This window comes from Balaenoptera borealis (genome assembly GCF_965194805.1).
Source record: "Balaenoptera borealis genome assembly, chromosome: 3".
Lineage (NCBI taxonomy): Eukaryota > Metazoa > Chordata > Mammalia > Artiodactyla > Balaenopteridae > Balaenoptera > Balaenoptera borealis.
Genome location: NC_138866.1, coordinates 182,877,869 through 182,903,910, shown reverse-complemented (window position 1 = coordinate 182,903,910; position 26,042 = coordinate 182,877,869). Strand labels below are relative to the sequence as shown.

Genomic DNA, 26,042 nt, shown 5'->3' with positions numbered 1-26,042 from the left:
AACCCCACCACAGCCCTCCCCTCTCCTCGAGTCCCCAAGCCCCACTGCCTGCCCCCTCTCTGGGATCTGCCCACTGCCTTGTGGCATCTTTGATGTTGTTTGGTCGGTATTGTAATTAAACTTTCCACCAGTGCCTTGTTTTCTTGTCTAATTAGTACAGAGCAGGGAAGGAGCAATCTGATTAGATCCACCCCTTGGAATTCCTATCCCAGGATGTCTGCCCAGGACGGCCACCCACTCCAAGTCATCCAGTGCCCCACTGGGCTCGGTTTCTCTGCCATATGGCAGACCAGACACATCCTGGAAGAGTTTCCCACCCCTAGGAGGCAAGAATATGTTCCAGAACCCTCCCTCCCATACCCTGTCGGGGAGATCGTCTCTACTCATAGCAAAATAAACGAAAGCACTCAAAGGTCTTTGATCTCTCGCAAGAGCAAGGAGTTCCTGGCTCTCACAAGGGTGTCCCCTCCTGCCTCACCCCCCTCACGTGCAATGTGGGCAGAAAGCTAGAGCCCTTACTTCAGGATGTGGGCATTTGTGGACTCCATTTGAGCTGTGGCATCTCCCAGTGCCAGAGAGCATCAGAAACTTCCTTCCCCAGAACCAAAGGAGCGCTGTCTTACTGATGATTTCCGGAAAGTGCCCATCTCACTCTGGGCACAGCTTTACCTTCAATATGGCCCAGATTATTCAGCCCACAGGTGGATTCTCCCCAGGCCTGTGGCTGTCTGGGTAGCCTGCTGCAGACTGTATTTGAAGCTGTAAAACCGCCAGCATTGCCTCCTCTGTCGATCTTCCTGGGATCTCTCTGCTTCTTTCCTGTGCCCAAGCTTGCAGAGTCTGGATGCTTTTTTCTCAGGGCAAATTCAGCTCCGTGCAGCTGACTTTGCTGGTAGTTTTGAACACAGGACGGGAAATCTGTGACAGCCCCAGGTCCAGCCAATGGCAACATGCATATTACAATGACCAGAGATGGTCTTTATCTCCCTTCTCCTCCCATGGTGCCTAAGAGAAGGCTTTGCATATAGCAGGTGCTTAATAAACATTTGTGAATGTCTTTATTGGGTCCAGGATAACCAGCACTCTTTCCTTTGCCCCCCCCATGTCACTCCCCACGTTTTCAGTGTGCTCGCTACACTAAAGCTGTGTCCAAATTTGCAGCTCATTTTACACCGATGACATCTGGGGAGAAAACGTCCCTTGGAACAAGCCCCGGGACCCTTCTCTGAGGGGGTCGCTTCTGAGAAGCGTCCCCAGGGTGCTTCCAGCAAGGACTCTAGAGCCCTCCAGACAGACGGTGTGCACTGCTCACAGTCAGAGCGTTCATTCTTCTGCTGAGCTTTCCCACTTTCAAAGGCTTCCCTTACTTAGACTGTTCACCTCCTGTAAGATCTATTGCTGAGAGGCAGGAAAGAGTCCGGCAAGCACAAGGTGAGAGGTGTGTGTTTTGCACAAGCTGAGAGAGGATGGTCCTTTTTGCAAGAATGAAGACAAGAGGCATCCCCCCAGGACCAGAGGTGGGCCCCCGACGGGCTGCCCACAGGCCACTCTCTTGCAGCCCCGGCCTGCCTGGAGGGTGCAGTGACCCCAGCCTTCCCTCACAGCCCTGGGGTACGAGGTTGGGGCAAAGAACGGATTCAGGAGGCGGGGCTTAGTACCAGGGATATGGGCACAGGGGCCACGCTGTGGGGCAGATGAAGAGAGATAAAGCCACGGGATGTAAGTGATGGGATCATGCCAGAAGTCCCAAGGCACTCAAAAGACACGTTTCCAGTTGGAACCAGAGTTTTCCTCCTTCTCCCTGGCCGTGCCCAGGGATCATGCCTAAGCACCTGCTCGTTTCCAGTCTTAGCAGCAGCTGGAAAGGATAGCAGGCAGGGGCCCGAGGTTGCAGCCTCCCCGGCTTTGTGCCTGGAGATTTCTCAGGGAGCCCATCCCCTTCCCGGAAGCTTGAGAAAGGGAGGGGTGAGGGGAGGGGAGGAAGGGACCTTAATGAAAGGAGACTGGATGAAAGAGGAGGGGGAGTTCTTCTGCCCCAGACGCCTCTGCTGCTAGTACACAGCCTGCTTTCCACGCGCGGGGGTGGGCGTGGGAGTGGGGCGGGGGCCACGGGGCGGTCCAGCGGCGGAGCCCGGATCAAGGGCCTCTCAGTGTCTGAGCACCTTCTAAGGCCAGGCCTGTGGGAGACGCTGGGAGGGGGACCGAAAGTGCAAAATGGGACAGTTCACGCCTCTTCAAAGGGACATCAAAATGCTAACTAACAACGATTATATTTGAGTAGAATTTTAGATGATTCTTTCTTCTTTTTATTTTTTGCGGGACAGTGGCACATCCTCATTTTCTCAACTTTTTATAATGAACATAAATTACTTATACGATGAAAAGCTACTTAAACTATTATTTTATAACTATTTTTAATTTTAATTTGTTTGTTTTTTCGTTCAAGACATGATCCCTGCTCCAACGGAGCTTAGTTGGATGACGAAACTAGAGTGAAGCACGTAAGCCCACGTGTGGCCCAGCTCTGAGGGTGCGCTGCACAGCCTGTGCTTCGGGTGTCACAGGGTGGGGCACGGGGTGCCGTCACCGAGGGGTCTTCTCAGGGGACTCCCCGCCCCTCTGACTCCTGGGTCAGTATTCTGTACAGGCAGGTGATGGATAGGTCCCCGCCCAATCGGAATTTGAGTGTGACTAGCTGAAGAGGAGGAGGGCGGACTCCAGCAGGCAGAGGCAGGGTGGGAGCAGTGCTGGGCTGAGGGTTGCAGTGGTACCCGCAGCCCCCCACCCGCCCTGCCCCGCCCCTCGCCCCGCCCCTTGCCCCTTGCCCCGCCCCCGCCCCCGCAGCACCACCCTCGCTCTGCCCCGCCCACCCTCGCCCCGCCCACCCACCCACCCACCCCCTCGCCCCGCCCCGCCATTGCGCCTGGCCGCTTCTTCCCACGTGGGAGGAGGAATCTCAGGGCTGGATTCAGAATGGCTCAAGGGATGCAGCCTTCTTTAAGCCGGGCAAACTACCAACCTCGGGATTCAGAGACTTCCCAAGGGCTGTGCGGGCTCCAGATGGAAGGGAATCAATTTCCAGATTCTCACGTAGGGGAACAAAATTTGCTACTTCAAAATGTCCCTTTGGCATATAGATTACTCTGAGCTGAAAACAACCAAGGCCCAAAAGACTCAGGAAGAACTTCCACCCACTCCCTTAGCCTCCTAAAGAGTGTACACAAGGGGCCTGATCCAGCAAGGGAGCATCGCCAGAGGTAACTACAGTAGAAACCAGGTGTGTAGACAGGGGAGGAACCCAGCGAAGTCTGTTTGTTAAATTCCTCTCTGCGCCCCCTTGTCTCTGCTGGCCCAGGAAACATTTACTTACCAAACATTTGCTTTTCTGTCTCCCTGTCAATTGTCCCCTCCCCTGTGAAATCCCAAACTACTAGCCCAACATCCTCTTTCATCTTTAAGTGAAGATGGTATTTAAGGCGAGGGCTTCAGTCATTTGACGAGTTACTCGGTTTTCCTGGGTCTCTCCCATATACGCATGTTATTAAACTTTTCTTTGATTCTCTCCTGTTGATCTGTCACATGTCCGTTTAATTCTTAGACAAGCAGGAAGAACCTAGAAGGGTAGAGGAACATTTCTTCCTCCCCAACATCAGCCTCCAAATGTATTCCTTTCTAAAATATTTGCAGAACACGCTCCTGGGGGAAACATCAAGCCAGTTCTAATTTTTACCTCCTTTTCACACTCTTTATAAGAGCGGGTCACGTCCTTCCCCATCCCAACTCTTACTACAGGGCTAGTCTGGGGTATATTTGTCATTACTTGTCGCATAAAGTATTACCCCAGACTTAGTGGCTTAACACACACGTATATGATCTCATGCTGTCTGTGGGTCAGGAGTCCCCGTGTGGCTTAGCTAGGTCCTCTGCTCAGGGCTGCACTCAGGTGTCTTCTGGAGCTGGGGTCTCATCGGAGGCTCAGCTGGGGAAGGATCCACTTCCAAGCTCCTGAGGGTTTTGGCAGGTTCGGTTCCTTGCGGGTTGTTGGATTGGGGGCCTCAGAGCCCGGCTGGCTGTCGCCAGCCACGTGTGTTCCCTGCCACGTGGGCTTCATTAAAGCCAGTGAGGGAGGGAGTCTGCTGGGAAGATGGAAGTTGCAAGCTTATGTAACAAAACTGACACCCCAAAACCCTTCCCATATTTCACGGGTTAGGAGCAAGTCGCAGGTCCCACCCACTTTCAGGGAGGGGATTACTCACTGTGTGGACACCAGGAAGTGGGGTAAGTGGAGGCCACCCTAGGGTCTCTCTGCCGTACTGGGTACCAAAGGAAGGGACAGTTAGGAATAGTGGCATCAGCAAGATGTCTTTTAATGAAGGCACTGCGACACCCCTAACCATCTCATCAAAGATACTTTTCCAAAAAGGTTTACTTCTTATATTTAATAATTATTTTAATCGAAGCTTATTACAATGTTATTTGTTTTGATCACATGTAGATTAATGTTAAAATGATAACTAAATCCGGAAGAAATAATTTTTTAATTTCCACTTTTGTTCGTATTTCTGTAACAAAGAAGTATAGTGGGCAATCAATGAAAGATTTTCTTTCTTTTTTAAAATAAATTTATTTATTTATTTATTTTTGGCTGCGTTGGGTCTTCGTTGCTGCGCGCGGTCTTTCTCTAATTGCGGCGAGCGGGGGCTACTCTTCGTTGCGATGCGTGGGTTTCTCAATGCGGTGGCTTCTCTTGTTGTGGAGCACGGGCTCTAGGCGCACGGGCTTCAGTAGTTGTGGCACATGGGCTCAGTAGTTGTGGCTCGTGGGCTCTAGGGCACAGGCTCAGTAGTTGTGGTGCACGGGCTTAGTTGCTCCGTGGCATGTGGGATCTCCCCGGACCAGGGCTCGAACCCGTGTCCCCTGCATTGGCAGGCGGATTCTTAACCACTGTGCCACCAGGGAAATCCCTGAAAGATTTTCAATCATAAAAATATTTTCTCTTGGAATAAGATCCTGTATGGAAGAGGAATGGAAATACAATTTAAAGATAATACATTTCCAACACCTAGAGAAGAGAATTTGATATGTTTTTTAAATGCATGATAGTAGACATCAAATCACTATAGCTTTTCCCTTTCATTAGATATATTTTAAAGAGTGATGAACTGTTTTATTTTAAAATAAATGCCAACATTTGCATTCTGCTGGAAATTCTACGTTTTGCAGCTATTTAAACTTATGAAGAGAGAAATTCAGCTGCCAACTTTAAAATGTGCATAAAGGAACATAGTTTTTTTGAAAAATTTTAGGGTGTAGGTGAGCAAAAAGATAGGAAGACAAGAGAATTTAGGGTTACTGGGGCCAATGTGCTAAAGGATGAAAATCCATCACTGCCATGGTATTGTATTAAGAAAAATCCCAGGATTTTAATATCGAATTAACATCTGTTGCTGCACATTGCACGTGCTTTCCTAAAACAAGATGAACTCCTCGGTTCTGCTCGCTCCCCCCAACTTTTTTTTTTTTCGGAAACCAGTTGAAGTTGTATTGACACCAACTACATTACTCTTCTTAGTAGCCTTATGGGAATGGATAAAGTGGCTTGACCCAAGATAACACTGATTAGACTTAGCAATGTTACTTTTAAATAAAACCAACCCTATTTTCCCCAAGGTGGCTTAGATTTCATAATGGTCACAAACTAATACTACAAATAAAACATTTAAAATTTTGATCCAAGCCTTTTCTATCTTCCCACACTTGAAAGGGACCTGATGAACACCAATTTCCCAATCCTAGCCTCACTAGCTTACAAACCTTAGGGTTAAAAACTCCCTTCTCATTTACCTAATGTTCAATTTCCATCAGCTTCAATATACACTAGTGTAAATACCATGACTATTTTGCATGAAGTTAAGTATTCTACAGATCACAGAGCCATGGGATTGAACCAGGAGCTCACACCTTTTATGTGAACTTCAGTGGTACCATCGAGGACAAGGCAATTTAATTTAGGTTAACCAGGATTTGTTTCAGTTGGTAAGAGAAACATCTTGCAACAGGTTTATTCAATTCTCTTAAAAAATTGTGGCATTCCTTTACTTTTTGCCTTTTGGAAGCAGCAGTTGCATATATGAAATAGCAGATTAAGTCTAAAAATGTGGGCCCTAGTCAACTTTATTTTTCTGCATATGATCATGATAAAGGATCACGACACCCTTCACATTTCCAAGGAAAACCCAACTGAAAGTTTGTCCTTGCCAAACTCCATAAAACAGCCACTTTACAGTAAACCAGCAGAGCATTGCATCACCCTAATAAAGCTGTAGGTTTCATCACATGCACCAACAAATCTACACGGCTAGTTTCTGCACTCCTCTTTTCCAGAATTTTACACCTATTGTACCAAACAGCATTTTAAACACGGACATATCAACTCCCTAATAAAGCAAAAACAAAGGCATTTCCCTTATTAGAAACAAGATACCCCATCACTTAAAGTCTTCAAACATTATTGCACTTTCAGAACTTGACAATGCATTCAATGAAACAATCCGCAGACAGCTAGTTTTAACAGACAGATTAGAAAACACTTTGAAGCAGACACGGATGTCCTAAACTGTTTATTAGGTAAGAATTTTACAGACATTACTTGTGTTAGCGGTAGCGGTGGAGCTGGAGAGTACCGCGCCTTCTCCAGGCTGCGCGGCGAGAACCACCGGTCGTGCGGAGGACCCTGTGGCCCTGGCCGAGGCCGTGGTCCTTCCTGCCTGCAGGCGCCAGCCCTGTGCTTGTGGACTGCTGTGGCGATCCACTGGGTGTCAGGGTTTCTTCTCTTAGCTTTATGGGATGGATCAATGAGGACAACCTCCAAAGATCCGTACGGAGAATCTTCACCAACCCAGTAAGGCTTCAGGACCCTCCGGGCCCCAGAGCGGCGCCCAGCTGGCTCCTTGGCGGCAGAGGGGAGGCTTCGAGCGAACCCGAGCCGGTTGATGCCACGGTGGACAGGCGGGCCGCAGGTGGCGCCACGGTGGACAGGCGGGCCGCAGGTGACGCCACGGTGGACAGGCGGGCCGCAGGTGGCGCCACGGTGGACAGGCGGGCCGCAGGTGACGCCACGGGGGACAGGCGCGCCGCAGGTGGCAGGCACGCTTAGGGACCGGGCGTTTGCGGCCACCGCGGCGCACGCGAGCCGATGCCTGACGTAGCCTTGCTTGGCCTCGCAGCCCAGCCGCGCCTTGTCGGGCCGGCGGGGCGCGGGGCGGCGCAGCGCCGAGAGCTGGGGTGCTGCCCGTGGCGCCCCCTGAGCAGAAGCGCATCGCGTCCGACGGCTGCTTCGGCCCCAGCTCCCGGGTGTACGCGCAGGCGCCCATCGCGGCTCACCGGACGGCCGCCGCCGGACGGAAAGGGAGCCCCCAGCTTTCTGATCTCCTTCTAATGTTTGGGGTGCAGGCCGAAGTGGGCGCTGATAAATTCAACAACAACTGAATATAAATATATGTATATATTTACATATACACACCATACCCCACTGAATATAACATACGCCTATCTATTAAAATATACATGTCTACGTTTATATTTAGAAATTATTTATATTATTTGTATTCTAATTTATTATGATTATAAGTATATAATTAGTATATGTTTTATTACTATAATTTAATTTATTATAAGTCTATAATTATATATTTTATCATTATGCTTTATTATGATTATGACATATTTTATTATTTATTGTTACAATTGTAAATTTATAAATATATTAAAAATAATTATTATATTAAAGACAAGTGTTTGGCTGTCCCCTCTAGAAATATTTATTATAATCTTGGTGACCCTGAAAGGAATCGTGGCAGAGTTTCTACAGTTACCTGGTTTTTCAGGAATTTGGTGGGCTGCTGACACTTAGCGGTGTGTGGTGTAACGTGAGACCAGGGCTGGATGGCCTGCCCATGCCCTGCTTGTGTTCTAAATAAAGTGGGCAAAGGTTTGTAAAAAAAGGAATCTGGAGGCTCTGGTTTCTCCTTGGCCACCACGCCTCGTTCCCAGGATCCCAGTAAAGCAAAGAGACAAGGAGGCCCGAGGGACAGAGCCCAGGCCCTAGGCTGCCCGCTGGCCCTCCAGCTGCACCCTGTTTGCCACCTGAGAGAGGCCACAGCTGCTGGTCCAGGACTTGTCCACACGCACCAAGGGCAGGGGACGCAGCCTTGGTCTGCACTGGGCTCTGATCTGCTCCCAGCACACGGAGTCACAGCCTGATTAATACCCTGTGTACACCAAGGACAATGGAAGGCAAGGCTTTGTCCCTGCGTGGCAAACTGCAACTTCGGGGATCAGAAAATCCCACCCAGTTCTAATCCTTCCGCATCTCACATGCTCATCCTTTTACTATACCGAGTGGCTGGCGGTCAAGTTCCTTGGTACTCATCACCTTTCAATATATTCATCTGCTAGTAGTCCTCAGTAAAGGATGGTGTCAGGCCCACGTTTCTAAGAGAAAGAAGGAAAAGAAAAGGAAATCACGTTATATACCAACCAGGACAAATGCTGGCAAAAATTTCAGTGTATAAACCTAAGAGAATAGAGGTCTCTTCTCCAGAAGACAAACCAACAAAATCCACAGAACCTTGGTTTACTTATCTCTACAATGGGAAGATAATCCCTAACCCCTCAGAGATGAAATCTGTAACAATTTCATAGCTCGGGGATGAATTAGACAGAAATTTGGAAGGTGCAGAGGGTTTAGATGTAGTATTAAGATGTAGTGAAATGGTACCATTAAAATCAATCTTGCACAGAGCTTTCAAAAATCTTGTGCTATGGTGACTCTATTTCGCCTTAAAAGTGGGTAACAGCTTCTCTCAAATTCTCAAATTCTTCTTCCACTCCCAACTACTCTAATGCCCCTCATCATTGCTCCATATCTGGGAGAATAATTCTGGGAACTTATCCACCAAAAACGTGTTTAAATTCTTTCTTTGCCTCCACTCAGCCTCCCAAGAAAGTATGTGTGTAGTACTACCTCCTACCCCAGTGAATCTAATTTTTGGTTCTTCTGTCAACTAAAAAGAAAACAAAACAAAATGCACAACCTAAGAGCTGAGAATTATGTTTTGTTTGGGGACCTTACTGAGAACTATAGCCCAGGAAGGCAGCCTCTCAGATCACTCCGAGGGACTGTTCCAAAGAGGTCAGGGAGGAATCAGGTTGTATAGGAGTTTTTGCTGGGGAAAAAAATGTAGTTGAACATCAAAAGATCACTGCTAATCATAAAAAAGTAGACATCTTAAGTTAAGGATTTTAGTGCTTTTCTGTTTATGGGAAGATGCAAGAGTCTGGGCTCATTGAAATCATTCCTTTGATAAGCATCTTAGCTATCTAAGGCCAGTATCTTGTTTTTCTCCATCCTGAGTTCCCCTCAGGGCGTACCATCAGGGGGGCTGCCATGGCTGATGGCTTGATGGCCTGAAAATCCTTTGTTTACTGAAATGGCAGGTGACATTCTTTGTCCACACTTCCTAAAAGGGTCCTGGTCTCTGTAAAACTGGGGGAGAACATTGCTGGCCGCCACCACTGGCCAGGATTTCTGTGTGTTACATGACGCCTCTCTTCCTGGCCTTTCTTTCACGGGGTTAAGGTGACCTCCTAGGCACTCTCTCCTTTCCCTGACGAAGTCACAGAGCCCCATGGACCTCCATTGGACGAAGGCTTGGACTGTATTTGGACTGAGTAGTTTTCATCTAAGGGGCATTGGCAGGGTTATAAGAGTTTGTCCCATTGTGTTACAGGCAGGTCCTAACCACGAGGAGAGTGGAACACCAAACCCCAAAAGGGATTTTGGTTTGGCTCAGTTGCTCTGCTTAATTGGGAAGGTCTGGTCACCGAAATTTCACAAGAAAAGGAAACCACGTATCATGTTGAATGTATCGTCTTGGGCACATTTATCTTAAACTGGATATAAACCTGATACCTCAGCCAAGTTTTTCTGTACAACCACACTGTTTCATGGGAAGAAAACAAAAGTACATTTTTTGAGTGGGGCACAGGCCTAATAGTATGGTTTCTAATAAAGGTCAAAGGTCTGGGGGAGATTTTGGTGAAATCAGCTAAAGTGCTTTGCTCGGCTTGAACCCAGAGCTAACTGAGGTTTCAGGTTTCATGAAGAAATTTGCCCAGCAACAAGGTTTATAACGTGTCATTTAGTAGCTGGTCTTCATAGCTCGAGGCCTCTTCAGTATGGCTGTGGCTTGAAAATGCTCTAAAAACCACAGGAAACATTTTCCCAATGAATCATAATCCTTCTGGGAAGTCAGAGGAATCAGTCAAATGTGCCTCCATTTTTCCTTGGGCCACTTGGACAATTCAGATAACAGAGCACGGAGACCACAGCCCACGTTTTTTCAGATCTAAAGATGAACTTGTTATTTGAATGGGATTGAGGCAGGGAGTGAATTTCTGTGAAGGTACATGAAAAGGGGGCTGATTGCAGCTAACAGACCTAGGACTCATTTTCTAAGTGATTTTTCCTAAATTTGCTGATCCCATATCCAAATCCTACTCAGTTAAGAAACATCCAAATTCCTTTGCCCCACGGTGCCTGGATTCGTTCTACAAGTGCCAAAGGAAGAGTTTATTAGCCCCAGAGTACCTCTCAGGCTGACAATCTGAACAGCCAGGGGCGAAGAATTGTAACACTGCGAGCGGAAGGCCCATTCTTGAAGCCACATTGTGGCCGGTGGAATTATGTTCCTCACACCTCAACAAAGCCAGACCAACCCTAGCGGCCATTCAGACACAGCCCGGTGTTCACAGAGCCTAACTGGGCTGGTTTCCTTTGGCCCAACCCAAGAAACCGAAACAGTACTTCTGTACTTAGAATTTCCCATGCGGGAAAAGCTACTGTCTTCCAACTGGAGAGAAGTCAGTGCACGGAACCACACTAGTGATAGTTCGGGGTAACAGCTGGACTCAATTCACCTTGCCGCTATGACAGAACGAATTACCAGGCGTGTTCAGAATATGAGCACAATTGGAGGACTAGGTATCCTTTCTTTTTTTTTTTTTTTTAATTTTTAAACTGTATTTTATTTATTTTTATTGAGGTCTAATTGACATATAACATTATTAGTTTCAGGTGTATCACATAATGTTTTGATATTTGTATGTACTGTGAAATCATCACCACAATAAATCTACTTGACATCTTTCTTCACATATAGTTTACAAATCCTTTTTTTTTTTTTCTTGTGATGAGAGCTTTTAAGAACTCCTGCCTTAGCAACTCCAAATATACAAGACAGTATGATGAACTACAGTCATCGTGCTGTATCTTGCATCCGCAGGACTTCTTCATAACTGGAAGTTTGTACCTTTTGACTCTCCGTCACCCATTTTGCTTCCCAGCACCCCACATCCCTTGTCTCTGGCAACCACCAGTCTGTTCTCGGTATCTGTGAGCTTGTTTTCTGTTTATTATTATTATCATCATCATTATTATTATTATTATTATTTTAGAGTCCACATGTAAGTGAGACCGTATGGTATTTGTCTTTCTCTGTCTGACTTATTTCACTTAGCAAAAGGCCCTAAAGGGCCATCCATGTTGCAAATGGCAGGATTTCCTTCTTTTCCATGGCTGAATAAGATTTCATTGCCTATATATACACCACATTTTCTTGCATTCATCTGTTCATTGATGGACGCTTACGATCTTTCTTAAGCTCAGGCATTTTATGTTGCTACTGTTGTTGATGGCAGAGCCGCGTGGCTTGTGGGATCTTAGTTCCCCGACCAGAGACTGAACCTGGGCCCTTGGCAGTGAAAGTGCCGAGTCCTAACCACTGGACCACCAGGGAATTCCCAAGCTTAGGCATTTTTGAAAATAGCTCTGTATGTAGCAAGAAACACTAAAAGAAAAGTGATTCTTCTCCATATGCCCAATAAGGTGGATTTTATTATAACTGTGCCTCCAGGCCAAGGCTGGGGCATTCAAAGAAGGGCCTGGACAGCTAGGAAAGATTTCCTGCAAGAGATTTGAGAGGGGACTAACAATATGTAGTTCTTTCAAATAGACCATCAAACAAAAGGACGTACAATGTACAATAAGTATTAAAATAAGCCAAAGGGTAACTACGGAGAAAAAGGCTGGTAGGAGAAAGATAACACGCTAAAGACATCACATGACCCCGTACTTGTTTGTTAGGGAGATGCAGCAACTAACCACGCTCACTGCAAAGAGGAACCTACAGTCCGTTCCATTAAAGAAGCCAGAAGGAGAAGGAGAGCTCAACAGCGAAGGAAAAGCATAATGATTTGAGAAGCTCTGGGGGCTTCGAAGTGGAGAGCCATCATCCCCATTCGCCTAGGAATAAGGGGCTTCCCACTGTAAGAAATTTGGGCAACTTGTGCAAATTTGCGGAAACTTCATATGGGTAAGACCCATCCCACCATGGCAGGAAGCTCTCTGCCTAACCCGAGCCCTAACCCTGACCCTGACCCTAACCCTGACCCTGACCCTAATCCTACCCTAACCCTAAGCAGGCCCACCTCTGGACCTCACGTTTATTCTCAGACCCACAGCCGCAGGTGAGGGCAGTTCCCACAGGCCCCGACCTTGGCATGCTGGCGAGCTGCTGGCCCATGTTTGTGACACACAGTCAAAAGCAGGGGGTGCAGGAGCCCGAAGGGACGGCAGAGGGAAAGGAGGGTGCTCTCTGGGGAAACCTCAGCAGCGGTGGCGGCCTGACTTTGCTCAGGCTGAAGCTGCAGGAAGAAGCAGTGCGGGCAAACTGTCCGTCAAGAACCTCGTGACACCCGGGCTCAGGTCACCTCCCTCAAATAGGCCCAGTGAAGCAGGCCGACGCCTCCAAGGCGGGGGGTGAGGTGACAACAGCTGGTGTCTCCTCTGCGGGGCAGGAGCCGGGCTTCTGTCCAGGCCGGCCTGCCTTGTCTCCACCGGCCTTGGACCTTCCTGGTTCACTCCCAGGGCAATTCCTCAGACTCATGGCATCCGTGACGGCTGGGGGTGTGGAGCCCCAGACTCAATAAGGCGGCTTCGTGATGGCCTTTTACCTAGTGTTGTAGGTAACAGTGAGCCGTTCCCCGCAGAAGACACTCGCCTCTTTCACAAGCTGCGCTCCGACATAGCTATCCCTGTGCTGGAACATTCCGTCCTGTGCCAGCACACTCCTTCAGCTCAGCACGGTGACTTTTGCTCAATAGAGGGACTTTTGCTGCCCTATTCTAGGAACACGACGTAATTCTACCCGCTCCTACAGCATCATCCGCCTTGGAAGGTTGACAGTCGCTAAGGCTTCCCAGGCAAACGAATGTTGCCTCTGAGTTTGCCCCAGCTTTTGTGGTTTTAGCACAGAAAGACGTTTCTATTTCTGACCCTGGGCGGGGGTCTCCGGTCTTCCTTCCCCCACGTTGCTAAGGAGGCTGAAAGATCATACTCCACTGTGACTTGTCCTTTTTTTCTTGCATCTATCCATCTAAGATAATTTTCTGGGCATCCTTAGAAAAGGTGAAAGACTTCACCACACTGGGTTGCTTCCGTGGTCACGTACCTGAGGTTGTGAGGGAGACTGGGGCGCATCCCTTTTAAAAACAGTCTTTGGGCCTTTTTTATATACAAGCTCTTTATTTTTTTGAAGTACAGTTAGTTTACAATATATAAGCCTTTAAAAACAAAAATGTCGACTTATAGCTGTCTCAGAATAAACCACTTGCCGAATTAAGAAATATATATTTTGGGGTTGTCTTCAAATGTCAGACGGTGTCCCAATCAACATTTCCATGCATATTTCTGAATAAGTAAGTGCTTTCATCTGAATATTTCCACAGTGTGCCCTGGACACAGGAGGTATTCACCGTTTATTAGGCGAAGAAGACAGATGGTCACAGTGACTTTGGTCAGTGCTGTGACAGACCCAGATCAGGGCACAGTCCTGGCTGAGGGCAGAGGGGTACAGTGAGGGAGGCTTCTCAGAAAGTGGAGGCTGGAAACCATCTCGGAGGATGAGTGAAACTGACTATCTGGACCATTTGAGACCGGTGATTTGTGCTTCAGACGACAGGACGTAAGATTGCAAAGGTAGAGCAAGGCCAGATCTTAGAGGGCCCCGTGTGCCAGGTCAAGGAACTTAGGCTTTATCCTGTGCACTTTCCGATTTGTTGTAAAGGATTTCGAACAGGAAAGTAACATGATTGAATTTGCATCTGGAGTCTCTTAAAGAAAGGGGTGGGGAGAGAAGAGTCTAGAGGCAAAAAACCCAGCTAAGAGCCTTGGCAATGGTCCAGAGGAGAGGTGAGGAGGGTTGGAAGTGAGGGGGAGTCACGGGGAGTGGGTAGAGGGAACGCAGTCAAATCCCCTCTACTTCAGAGTTGAAAGTAACAGGATTTCATGAGTATTGGATACTGGAGGTAACAAGGCAGGGACGTCAAGAAGAACATCCTTCTAAGAGAAGGCAGCCTATCCTGAAGGATGCGTCAGACTCTGTCAGGCAGTAACTCCTGGGAGAAGATTTATCTTCTTTTAAGAAATGAGATTTACTTTCTTGCTGCGTGTCTGGAGGATGAGGAAGGCTCTGCTGACATGGTGGAGAGGGGCTGACAGGTAGGTGAGGGCGGGGCTGGGAGCACGGGGCTTGTGCGTTCAGACTGAAATGCCGCTGGGGGTCCTTTGCACATGGGATGAGGAAGTGGATCTGTGGAGGTTCAGGACATACTCAGGTTCAGGGCTTCCCTGGTGGCGCAGTGGTTAAGAATCCACCTGCCAATGCAGGGGACACGGGTTCAAGCCCTGGTCCGGGAAGATCCCACATGCCGCGGAGCAACTAAGCCCGTGAGCTACAACTACTGAGCCTGCACTCTAGAGCCCGCGAGCCACAACTGCTGAGCCCACGCGCCTAGAGCCCATGCTCCACAACGAGAAGCCACTGCAGTGAGAAGCCCGTGCACCACAATGAAGAGTAGCCCCCGCTCGCCGCAACTAGAGAAAGCCCGCGCGCAGAAACGAAGACAAAATAAATAAATAAATTTATTTAAAAAAAAAAAAAAAGAACGTACTCAGGTTCAAACCAAGATAATCCCGGGCTGCCTCTCCACCCAGCTTTGACCAGGAAAGATGCTGGACAAGAAAACTATACTAGCGTCACTCCAGAAAATTCTGTCCCGTCCCAATGGGTTTCCTTCCAAAGAGCAAAGTGAGGAGGTGGGATCTAACAAGTCCAGGGATGGGAGGAGCACGGCGAAGTGTGCTGGTCACAGCTGGGGGTCACCAAGGCCATGTCGCCAACCAACCTGAATGCAAGGAGAGTGGTTGTCCTGCGATCATCAACAACCCTGCCTCACTGGAAAACTTGCTTCATGGAAATGGTTTCATAATAGCCTCATGTGCAGCTTGGGCGATTTGGCAGGAAAGGAATCTCCAGCTGTGTGTCGACTGTTTGCCTGCACACTGGACCAGAAACCCTCCTTCTGCACTCTCTTTTTTCACTACTTCTTTTACGGATTTGCCACTAGAGTGGAAGCCCTCTTTACCAGGCTCCCCCTAAAACGGCTAGATATCCCCTAATCTCCCTTTTTCAGGAAAACACACTGACTAAAGCTCTGAGCACGCAGGATGGTTTGCCTGAGGGCTTCCCAGGCTAACTCCGGGCGGTGGCCCAGGTAGGCGGATCCAGGAAGGAGAGGGCGTCCACCCACCAGGGGACCAGAGAGACAGGACAAGCTGCAGCCCCGTGCGTAGGAGTCAATTAAACACAGCAAACACTGTCGCAAGCCTGTGAGACACATGCCGGTGCCTGGCCAGACTCTGAAGACGACAAGGTGTGAGACTGTCCCTGCCTTGTAGAGGCTGAGCCCAGGGCTTGCAATCCAGACCCTTCTAGAGGCCTGGCAGGGAACGGGCCAAGCCGAGGGGAGCAGGTGCGGTGGTGAGTGTTGGGGTCCCCCCACTCTTTTCAAGTGTCCCTAAGTGACAGGGCTGGCTCACGGGCTAGCCACCAGTACAGATGCCCAGGGCCCTGTGCTCAGAAGGGCCCGACATTTGGGTTTTAATGCCCTTCATATAATGAATTTGATTATTAAATTTTACTTTTGAATGTGTATTTTGTAAATGAAGTCTGATGGGACAACGGAGCAGGCCCCGGGAAGCCTCAGCCCACGGGGGGCTGTCTGTCACCAGCTCCCCAGGACAAGTTCTTTGTTCCAGCTCCCCAGCCCAGGAGAAGAAAGCTGATGTTTTCCCCATTACCAGGTGGCATCTTAGACTCCTAGAAAAGACTCAAGTACAAACTCCATGGCCCTGTGGAAGCCAGGTGAGCTTGAACTCTGGAAACCCTTGTCACCAAAGCTCGTGGGATTAAGCCACATCTTTCCAAATAAACATGGCACCAAGCTGTGAAAATATTTGCTAAATTAAGCTTTATTTAGCCTAGATCGACTGCCTTTGCTCTCTACTCTATTCAGAAACATCAAACACCAAACCAGTCAAACTAACATAACTCCCCCTCCTATCTAAAACAGGTGCTCTAAAGATGATACTTGTGAACAGTGATCCTTTTTACAGTCGTCAGAACAGCCACGCTTTATTGATTCTTTAAGCCACGCATCACATGTTTCATTGCCCTTTCCTCATTAAGTGCTCCAAACGGTCCCAGCTGGCAAGATCCCAATGAGGTGCATTGTTCCTCTTAATCCACTCTAGTTCCTGAAAGGGTGTCCCGGTCACATTCCCATAAAAGGATAACAGTTTCCAAGGGCAACAGCAGTTATACATGGAAAATTAATGAATTTGGTTTCTTTATTCAAATAAGCACTTGTGGAACAATAAAATTTGGCAGCGGGGCTTGAAGCAGAGAGTGGTGGTGACCGGTGGTGAGAACAGAGGATGAAGAGAAGGCAGGTCTACATCCAGAAGGAAGGGGAGCCGTGTCCATGGACCACAGATGCTGTGGGAACCGCCTGGGAGCACAGTCCTGGGCCCCAACCCACCAGGACCCAGGTCACCCTGGGAAGACCAAGGAGACCAGACGGCCGGCCTTTGGAGGGCCGTGAGGCTGTCGCTTTGGCCTTACAATAAATCCCCCCTTTATTCTTTTTTTAAAAATTTATTTTATTAAAGTATAGTTGATTTACAATGTCATGTTAATTCCCCTCTTTGTTCTTGAATAATTTTTTTTAACATCTTTATTGGAGTATAATCGCTTTACATTGTTGTGTTAGTTACTGCTGTATAACAAAGTGAATCAGCTATACATATACATATATCCCCATATCTCTTCCCTCTTGCGTCTCCCTCCCTCCCACCCTCCCTATCCCACCCCTCTAGGTGGTCACAAAGCACTGAGCTGATCTCCCTGTGCTATGCGGCTGCTTCCCACTAGCTATCTATTTTACGTTTGGTAGTGTATACATGTCCATGCCACTCTCTCACTTTGTCCCAGCTTATCCTTCCCCCTCTCTGTGTCCTCACGTCCATTCTCTACGTCTGCATCTTTATTCCTGTCCTGCCCCTAGGTTCTTCAGAACCTTTTTCTTTTTTTTAAGATTCCATATATATGTGTTAGCATACGGTATTTGTTTTTCTCTTTCTGACTTACTTCACTCTGTATGACAGACTCTAGGTCCATCCACCTCACTACAAATAACTCAGTTTCATTTCTTTTTATGGCTGAGTTATATTCCAATGTATAATTTTTTGTAGGCTTTTGGTTCCTTAAAATCAACAGACCTTGACAAAAAGCACCTAAAAATACCATAAAATCAGCATGTATATATATCTGGAGAGAACTCTCAAGATCATCCATTCCGATCTCTTCATTTTAAGAGGATGCCTGAGGCCCAGAGATGGTAAGTGATGTCCCCAGACCACACAGCTGGGGTTCAGCCTAGACTCCTCCCATGTGACACTCTTTCTAAGACACCACACCACCTCTTACTTGGAAAAATGTTGTTCAACACATAGACGGACCAATAGCTATAAAACCGTACCCCAGAATCATGTTTCTAGACTAGAGAATAGAACTCTGTACCTTTATAGTCCATTTGGACTCCAATAATTAGAAATTGATGATCATTTCCCATTGTCCTGAGCTGCATTTTTTAAAATGCCAGCCTGGCTTAGGAAAAACAAATTGGTTTCTACCATTTTGTACCCATTTTTATGTAACTAAGTAACGTGCTCATGGCCTGTAATCCTAGTCTGTTTATCCAAATAGACTCTCTAGTGTACAAATTGTGTTAACAAATATATACTGTTAGGAACTATATGTAAGAAAAAGTAATGAAATTCTAGCCCGAAGATAAGACTTCATGAATGTGTGTGTGTCGGGTATTTTTCGTTTAATTTTTATTGCTGTTGGTTTAATTTTTTGCGATTTCAACTTGGTCTTCCCTTCAGTACATGTAAATAGTAGCCCCAACCTGGAAACACCAGAAGAATGGATAAACAAGCTGAAGCATATTCATGGAAGAGAATACAACTCAGCGATCAAAAGAAAAGAAAAACATAGATGGAGATTACAGTCACCGTGCTGAGAAGCTTTACGTGAAAGTATTGTCTCACTTACATAGATTTCTAGAAGAGAAAACACTAATCTATGGTGGAAAATCAGAAAAGAAGCTCTTCTGGGGGCAGAGTAGGGACAGGAATTGACTGGGAAGGGGCACAGAGCAATGTCCCCATGGCGGGGGAGGTAAAGCTCTCTATCTTGCTAGGGGCTTAGGTTACAAGAGTGTATGCACATCCCCAAAACACAGCCAGTGAACATGGAAGATGTGCACATTTCATCACATGCAAATTTTACATCCAAAGGAAAAACCACAGACATTGAACCCTCAGTAATAACACGCATGCTGAAATATTTAGGGGATGGTGTACTGATGACTGTAATTTACTTGGCAGTGCCTTATTTAAAACGAGGAAGCTTGCTGGGTGGATGACGGAGTTGGACAGATAAGGCATGAAGCAAGTACGGGAAAACGTTAATTGTAGAATCTAGGTGGTAGGCGTCCGTTAAAAATTCTTACTACATTGCTGTATGCTTGAACATTTTCATAATAAAAGGTTGGAGGGAAAAGCCATGTACGAGCAGAGCAGAAGAGAGCAGGCATCTTCATAATTCAGGACCCTTTGGGCATCGGAAAGAAGCAAGGAAGCAGGGCTGGCACTGGGGCGTCCTGTGGACCATGTTATATCCAGGAATATTTCTATGCCAATGACAGACAGAAAGACTGTTGGAAACAAAAGACAATTTCCTGTTCCAGCTTTGGGGAAGACAAAACAAACACCTGAAAAAAAGGCAATGAGAAAAGCACAAATGTACCCCTCACCCCACAAGAGATTAGCCCACGTTATCAGCAGAGACAAGCTGTGTTAAGGAGAGATAGTGGCCGAGCCAGCATCAGAGGCTAATCTCTCCGGGAATTAGAGCTTCATTAACTTGTTTTCGGCATTTTTCAGGAAGAATCCACAGATTCTGAACTATGACCGTTTGCATATTATTTCTTCTTATCACTAAAATAAATAAATAAATAAATAAAAAGAACACGGTTTGCCCACACGGGCAGTGATTGGTGGATAATGAAGACATAATGCTGACTGGTATTTGGAACTTGTCACTTATTGGTAAGCTCATTTTTCACCCCCCTAAAATCTGTCCCTATCGGCGCTTAGGGCAGAAACCCTTTTTTTCTACCCTACTCCACCCACGTTGTTCCCTTTTCTCCTCTTTACTTGCTTTTTGAAGGGATCAGTGGTGAAGGAAGAGATTACTAGGAAGTACCCCGCTTTCTACCCCCCCTATTCTCCTATCTGGGCTTGTTGCCTTCCAGGAACAGGGAGATCACTGCCACCTGCTGAGGCAGGACGGTTCCGGGCGTCACACTTGAAGACGGCATCACAGGAAGGGAAGCAGAGGCCAGAGGGTTCTCAGGGAGCCTCAGAGCCACTCCCAAAGCGAAAGCGAACTTCCTGGACCACGTGTGTGATGTTGTGGGGAGGACTGAGGACAGATAAGGACCTCGGAGAGGCAGGAACCATGCGTCGTCGGGCACTCGCCCCTTCCCCGGCTCTTCCCTCCGGCAAGGTCCCTCCGCCCAGGGTCCTAGCACTGTGGTCTAGTTTGTAATTTTGGAAAACCACCCCTTTCCAACATCCCTCCTCAAGCCTTCAGAAATCGTCTGCAGTTCCACAGTGTGCAGAACGGAAGCAGCATGGAATTCGGAGTTGGGAAAACCTGGGCTCCAGTCTCTGTGTTCCCTTCTGTCTGGGTGTCAAGAGTGCAGAAAGGGAGTGTCTCTGGGGGCGCAGTGTCCCCCAGGCCCCAAGGGCAGGGTGGCTGTCAGGCTCCAGGGGCCTCGTGGTGTGGGAACTCCTGGCGTAGCCTGGTGCCCACAGAACATTTGGGGTCTGGGAAAGGGGGTGATGGTGCAAAATGGAGGAGACTGAAGGCATTTCCCGTTCAAAAGCAGGTATCCCGGGGCAGAAACACTGCTCAGTTACCCATCACTGGTCGAGGGCCGCTGTGTGACAAAGCAGGCTGAGTGCTGCCATGAGGGGAGAGGGTTCGACTCATCCTCTGTGCTGGGTAACAACTCACACAGACAGTGGTTAGAACAACACACAGTTTTCATCTCACAGGGTCTGTGGGTCAGGAGTCCGGACCCGGCAAAGCTGGGGCCTCTGCTCACGGTGTCCCCAGGCTGAAATCAAGGTGTCCACCGGGGGTCCGATCTCATCCGGGTATCAGGGGCCCCTCCGGGGTCACTGGTTGTCAGCAGAATCCGGTTCCTTGCAGGGGTAGGACGAGGTCCCGTTTTCTTTCTATTTATTTGTTTGTTTGTTTTTATTGAAGTACAGTTGATTTACAATGTGTGTTAGTTTCAAATGTACAGCGAAGTGATTCAGTTATACACATATATTCCTTTTCAGATTCTTTTCCCTTTGTAGGTTATTACAAGATCTTGAGCAGAGTTCCCTGTGCTATACAGTAGGTCCTTGTTGGTTATCTATTTTATATATAGTAGCGTGTGTATGTTAACACGCTTGCCCCCTTGGCAACCATAAGTTTGTTTTATGTCTGAGTCTGTTTCTGTTTTGTAAATAAATTCATTTGTGTCATTTTTTTAGGTTCCACCTATAAGTGATATCATATGATATTTGTCTTTCTCTGTCTGGCTTACTTAGTAAGATCATCTCTAGGTCTATTCATGTTGCTGCAAATGGCATTGTTTTGTTCTTTTTTATGGCTGAGTAATATTCCATTGTATAATATATATGTACCACATCTTCTTTAACCATTCCTCTGCTGATGGACATTTAGGTTGTTTCCATGTCTTGGCTATTATAAATAGAGCTGCTATGAACCTTGGTGCATATGAACATATGAACATTGGTGCATGTATCTTTTTGAATAATAGTTTTCTCTGGATATATGCCCAGGAGTGGGATTGCTGGATCATATGGCTTTTTAAGGAATGAGGTCCCGTTTTCTTGTTGACTGTCATTGAGGGTCACCTTCAGCTTCTAGAGGCCCCCCTTGGGTCCTAGCCTCTGACCACCCCCAACAGGGATGGTCAGAGCCAGCAGAATGGCTCTCCCTTCAAATCTCCCTTCAGTCAGCTATGAAGGGCACATAATATGTGATATATAGAATGTGACCTAATCATCCCATCGCTTTGCCAATAGGATGTAACCTTATCCAGGAAGAGGCCAGCCATCCTATTCACAGGTCCCACCTGTACTTCGGGGAGGGGGTTATGTAGCATGTGATCATTAGGGGGCAGAATCTTGCGGTCCATCTTAGAAAACTGGCCTGAGAGAAATGGGCTCAGAGCATCAGGCCGACAGGGAGGGGAAAGGGCCGGACTGCTCACAGTCAGCACAGGCTCTGAGACCTCCCCAGCTTCTAGGAAGTTCCATAGCATGAGAAGGGCCTTGGGTTAAAGCCAGAATAGCCCCAGCCAGGTTTATTTCCTGAGTTTCCTTTAGAATCATGGATGTTTTGGTCATTTTTAAAGAAAGACTATATATTGGGGGAGAGACGCTGCTTTTGCTGCTGCTTCTCAGAATAATGTGGGTCCAGGTCCATTCCTGAGACACGTGGTATCATCAGATAGTGAGGAATCAAGAATTGGATGCAGACAGACATCATGCCAGCCAGCAGAGAAGTTCTCTCTTCTCTGAAGACGTCCTTGGAAAGAGACTCCTGCTGCCCCGAGACCCTATTACCCAGGTTGGTATCTCTAGCCAGCAGGACAGACTCTGTTTGACTGAAGTCCTCATCTTTTTGTAACCTCGGTGAAGGCATAGAAAATGATTCATAGATTCACAGATAAGAGAGAAAGAGACAGAAAGAGACACAGAGGCAGAGAGAGACAATGAATCATCCATCCCTCAGCCTGAGGCTGAGAAAGCCTCGGGTTTGGGGTTGGATGTCTCCAAAGACCAAGATACAAATCAGGTACAATTCTCCCAGCGCCAGGCTGACGCTCACCCCCTCTGAACACCAGTGCGCTCCAGCCCTGGTGGATCTTTGCAATCTTACCTTGGGCTGTTCAAAGTCCTTCCCATCCAGTTTTTGGTAGGATTGCTTGGAGCAAAACCATCCCCTGGGACCTATTTATTGAGTGCTTACAATATGCTGGACTCTGTGGGAAGTCAGTGAAGAGGTCGGGCACAAACCTGTGAAAAATGAAACGGCAGGACCCAATGCAAAGAAGACAAAGGAAGAGATCACAGGGTGCGCGGTGATTAATTGCCAGATGGTCAAGATAAAAACCTCCCAGGAGCTCAAAAGAAGCGGTGATTGCCTCACACCCGGTGCTGAGTCAGAGGCTGACTTGATTAAAAAATTTAGCCTGGATTCAGTCCAAACTATTTTTTTCTCCTTTCACCACCTTCCATTCTCCTCCCCCCCAGATCTTCTGGATGTTTGGAAGTAGAGGTGTTTTCCAAGCAAAGTTCTAAGAAGAGTTGTCAGTCTAAACTTGCTTCCAAAGAACAGCAAGAAAGCCCAACAAAGTAGCAATGTCCTAAAGTAATCCTGCTTTTTCACTTGATGTCATAACTTAGTTTCAGCGCGAGATACAGAAAGTCATAGATTGTACTCTTTAATGACTTTGGTGCAAGTGGAAACAAAATGCTTAATCACACCCTGTTCGATGCAGCTGAGCTTGAGTTGGCAATGCTGCGGGGTCTGAACCAACCTGAGGCTAGGGAACAGTCCTTCCAATAGTACATATTGAGCCTCTACTTAAAACAAGGCAGGCCTGAACTTATCTTCCTAGAACTCACAGTTTATCTGCAAAGAGAGAAGTAACAGGTAATGACAACACAGCATGTTTGGGTTATCTATTGCTGTGTCAAATACCATCCTAAAACTCTGGAGTTTTAAAAAAGATGCTTTTTGTTTCTCACAAGTCTCTGGGTGGACGGGGCTCAGCTGGGCAGTTCTTCTGCTTCACATTCTGGAGCAGCTGCATTCAGCTGGGAGCCTGGGGGTGGGGTGGAGTGCGGGGCTGGAAGGTCCAAGATGGCCCATCATCCCCCAGGGTCTCGCGTCATTCAGTAGACTAGCCTGGGCTACTTGAGGGTGTGGTGACTGCCTTCCAAGAAGGAGGGTTCCAAGGAAACAAGCTCCAGGACAGAGGTCCTAGCAATTATTTGCCTGTGTCACTCTGACTCATGTCCCGACAGCCAAAGCAAGTCAACGACCACGCCCACAGTCAGTGTGGGAGGGGCCACGTAAGGTTATGCAAACCAGGAGGCGTGGTTCTTCTGGGGACTAGCAAATAATCATCCTCCCCTTGATGTAAATACTACGAGAGCAGTAAGGAGCACACTGGAGGGGCAAGGAACCCAGGTTTAAAGGTCAAGGTGACTTCCTGGAGGAACAGACCTTAACCAGACATGAAGGATGGGGAGGCATGTCAGGGACCTCTGTTGTTTTGCCTCGTTATTTCTCGGAAAGCAACTCGTAAGATTTGTGTTAGGTATACTATGTATATAAAGTAATTAATTTTTTTAATTTGTAAGAATTAGTCAACTGTTAGGAGATAGAGCCATAAGCACACTTTTCACATGGCCACAGCTGCCAGCAAGACCGATCGATTTCCACCGTGTCTCCCCTTCTCTCTCTCGTCCTGGTCCCCAGCGATGTGACTCTGACTTTGGATTCTACATGTCAGCGTTTCCTGCTCTCACTTTCCCCTTGGTAGTAGTGGATGCTTCCAAACTGGTAACATTCCTGTGTTGATGGTTAAGCCTTAATTCTTGTAAGATGATCATTTCCTGATTCCCCGACTGATTTTTCTTGGGATTCTGAAAAACATAAATTTCCCAAGAATGGCGGAGAAGGCGTTCTTGCCCAAGGGAACACTTGTATTGTGGCTGAAACAAAGACGATGAGGGGGAGAGACAGTCCGAATGAGGTGGTGGGGGGAGGAGTCACACAAGAGGGAAGGTCTCATGAGCCCTTTTCAGTTAGAGCTTTATCCTTACGGCAAGAGGAGGTCACTGAAAAGTTTTAAGACGGGGAATGACAAGATCAGAATTGCATTGTAGAAAGATCTCCAAGGCAGAGGTGTAGATTGCATGCAGGGAAACCTACCAGAAGGCTGAAGAAATGATGCAATGGTGGTCAGAGATGGTCTGAATTGGGTAGGGGCCACGGGGATGGGAAAGGAAAGAACATGAGACCAGCCTTCGTGATTGATGAGGTGTAGGACTTGTGGCGTCCGGAAGAGTTCTGCAGTCAGCCTCTGCTCTCGTGCCCGATGACCTCCCCAGGAAGATACCCCAGGTTCTGAATGTTTACAGACAGCAGAGATAAGCACCATTTCTACTTGTAGCCACTGCCCCCCGCAAACACTCCCCCAGTTATTTCCTTTTGTGGACACTCACCCTCCCTCCTTATACAGTGTCTGTCTTAATCTTGGAGTTTCCTAAACAAAAGTCATCTTTAAAATGATGATTTTCTACCAGAATACTCAAGCATCTCCCGGAGACAACTCTGTCCCATCACGTCTATGTCAGATTTAAACAGTGCTTTATCTCATTCTCCAGGCAGGAGCAAGCCAAGACAAATTCCAGAATGGAATTCCAAGATGCTGGAAAGCAATAAAGAAGGTGCTTTGTCATAGGACTGCCGCTAGCCTGTATGACTCTTCAGTGTTACTGAAAATGGCACCAGTTCCGCTGGGCTGATGCAGCCCCAGTGGCTTCATTTCTGTGGCTGGCAGCTGAGAGTGGCCCCTGGTTTGACGGGCCAGAGCAGCGCCCAGCGTTTTCGTGAGCTCTGCCCTCTGCAGGGGGACGGCTCTCCGTGGTCTCTCACATCTCTGTACCCCTGCCAGCAGAGGCAACACCTTCTCAAGGATGTTTGTGCTGCAGACAGCTCGGAAAAGAGAGATAGCACCTCCCTTTAGAGAAAAGGGCGGTTTGTACTATCCCGTACAATAAAGATGACTCTCTCCAAGGCCAAGGTCAGGTGTGCTTGCAGACCGTGATAAATGACTGGGGTTCCTTAAGCACAGGGTTCCTGAGCTGTGACGCCAGCCTTGCCTGTGCAGCGTCCACCTGAGCCTGACGGGCGAGGGGAGCTGAGGGACAAGCCTGAAGCTGCTGCTGCCGCCTGAGCTGCTGCGTCTCTGTCTCTGACCCAGGAGTCTCGTGTCTTCTGCCAGCATCCGCTCAGCTGGGACAGGCTAGCCAGTAGCTAGTGAGGAGGGTAAAACCTCAGACCCGTCAGCGTTCTGAACCTCCCACGGAGCTTACGTTCTGATGGAGGAAGAAAAAAACATGTAACCAAGCAAAGTAATCTGAATTGTCAGAGTGACTAGAGAGAAACAGATCAGAGGCTGAAACAGACAGCGTGGCTCGTGGTGGGCGTACCGCGGTGAGGATGGCCTCTCAGGAGCGGGACCATTTCAAGCGCCTAAGGGGAGATTTAGGCAGAAGGGCATTAGGCCCAAAACCCCCGGCAGAGGGAACCGCACGCACACCCTGAGGTCTGTTTGGGGAACAGGAAAAA

General features: G+C 47.7%; 1 protein-coding gene and 1 long non-coding RNA gene across 4 annotated transcripts in view; both read right to left on the bottom strand.

Annotated features, from left to right (window-relative positions):
• Positions 1 to 2,956: 2,956 nt before the first annotated feature.
• Positions 2,957 to 13,169, bottom strand: LOC309625888 (uncharacterized protein; the record flags this gene model as incomplete). The annotated part of the gene is made up of 4 exons (XM_082385933.1): positions 2,957 to 5,010; positions 6,650 to 7,465; positions 8,398 to 8,419; positions 13,075 to 13,169. 4 exons carry the CDS (start codon positions 13,167 to 13,169, stop codon positions 4,840 to 4,842), a joined length of 1,104 nt encoding a protein of 367 aa, XP_082242059.1. The 3' UTR covers positions 2,957 to 4,839.
• Positions 13,170 to 15,718: 2,549 nt separating this feature from the next.
• LOC309626748 overlaps positions 15,719 to 26,042 on the bottom strand; it is a 25,767-nt gene continuing 15,443 nt past the window's right edge. For 2 of the 3 annotated variants that reach the window (XR_014243387.1, XR_014243389.1), the window contains one exon: positions 15,719 to 25,789. This is a non-coding gene — a long non-coding RNA (uncharacterized lncRNA). The remainder of the gene's footprint in view (positions 25,790 to 26,042) is intronic. The other variant, XR_014243388.1, reaches the window with a different exon arrangement.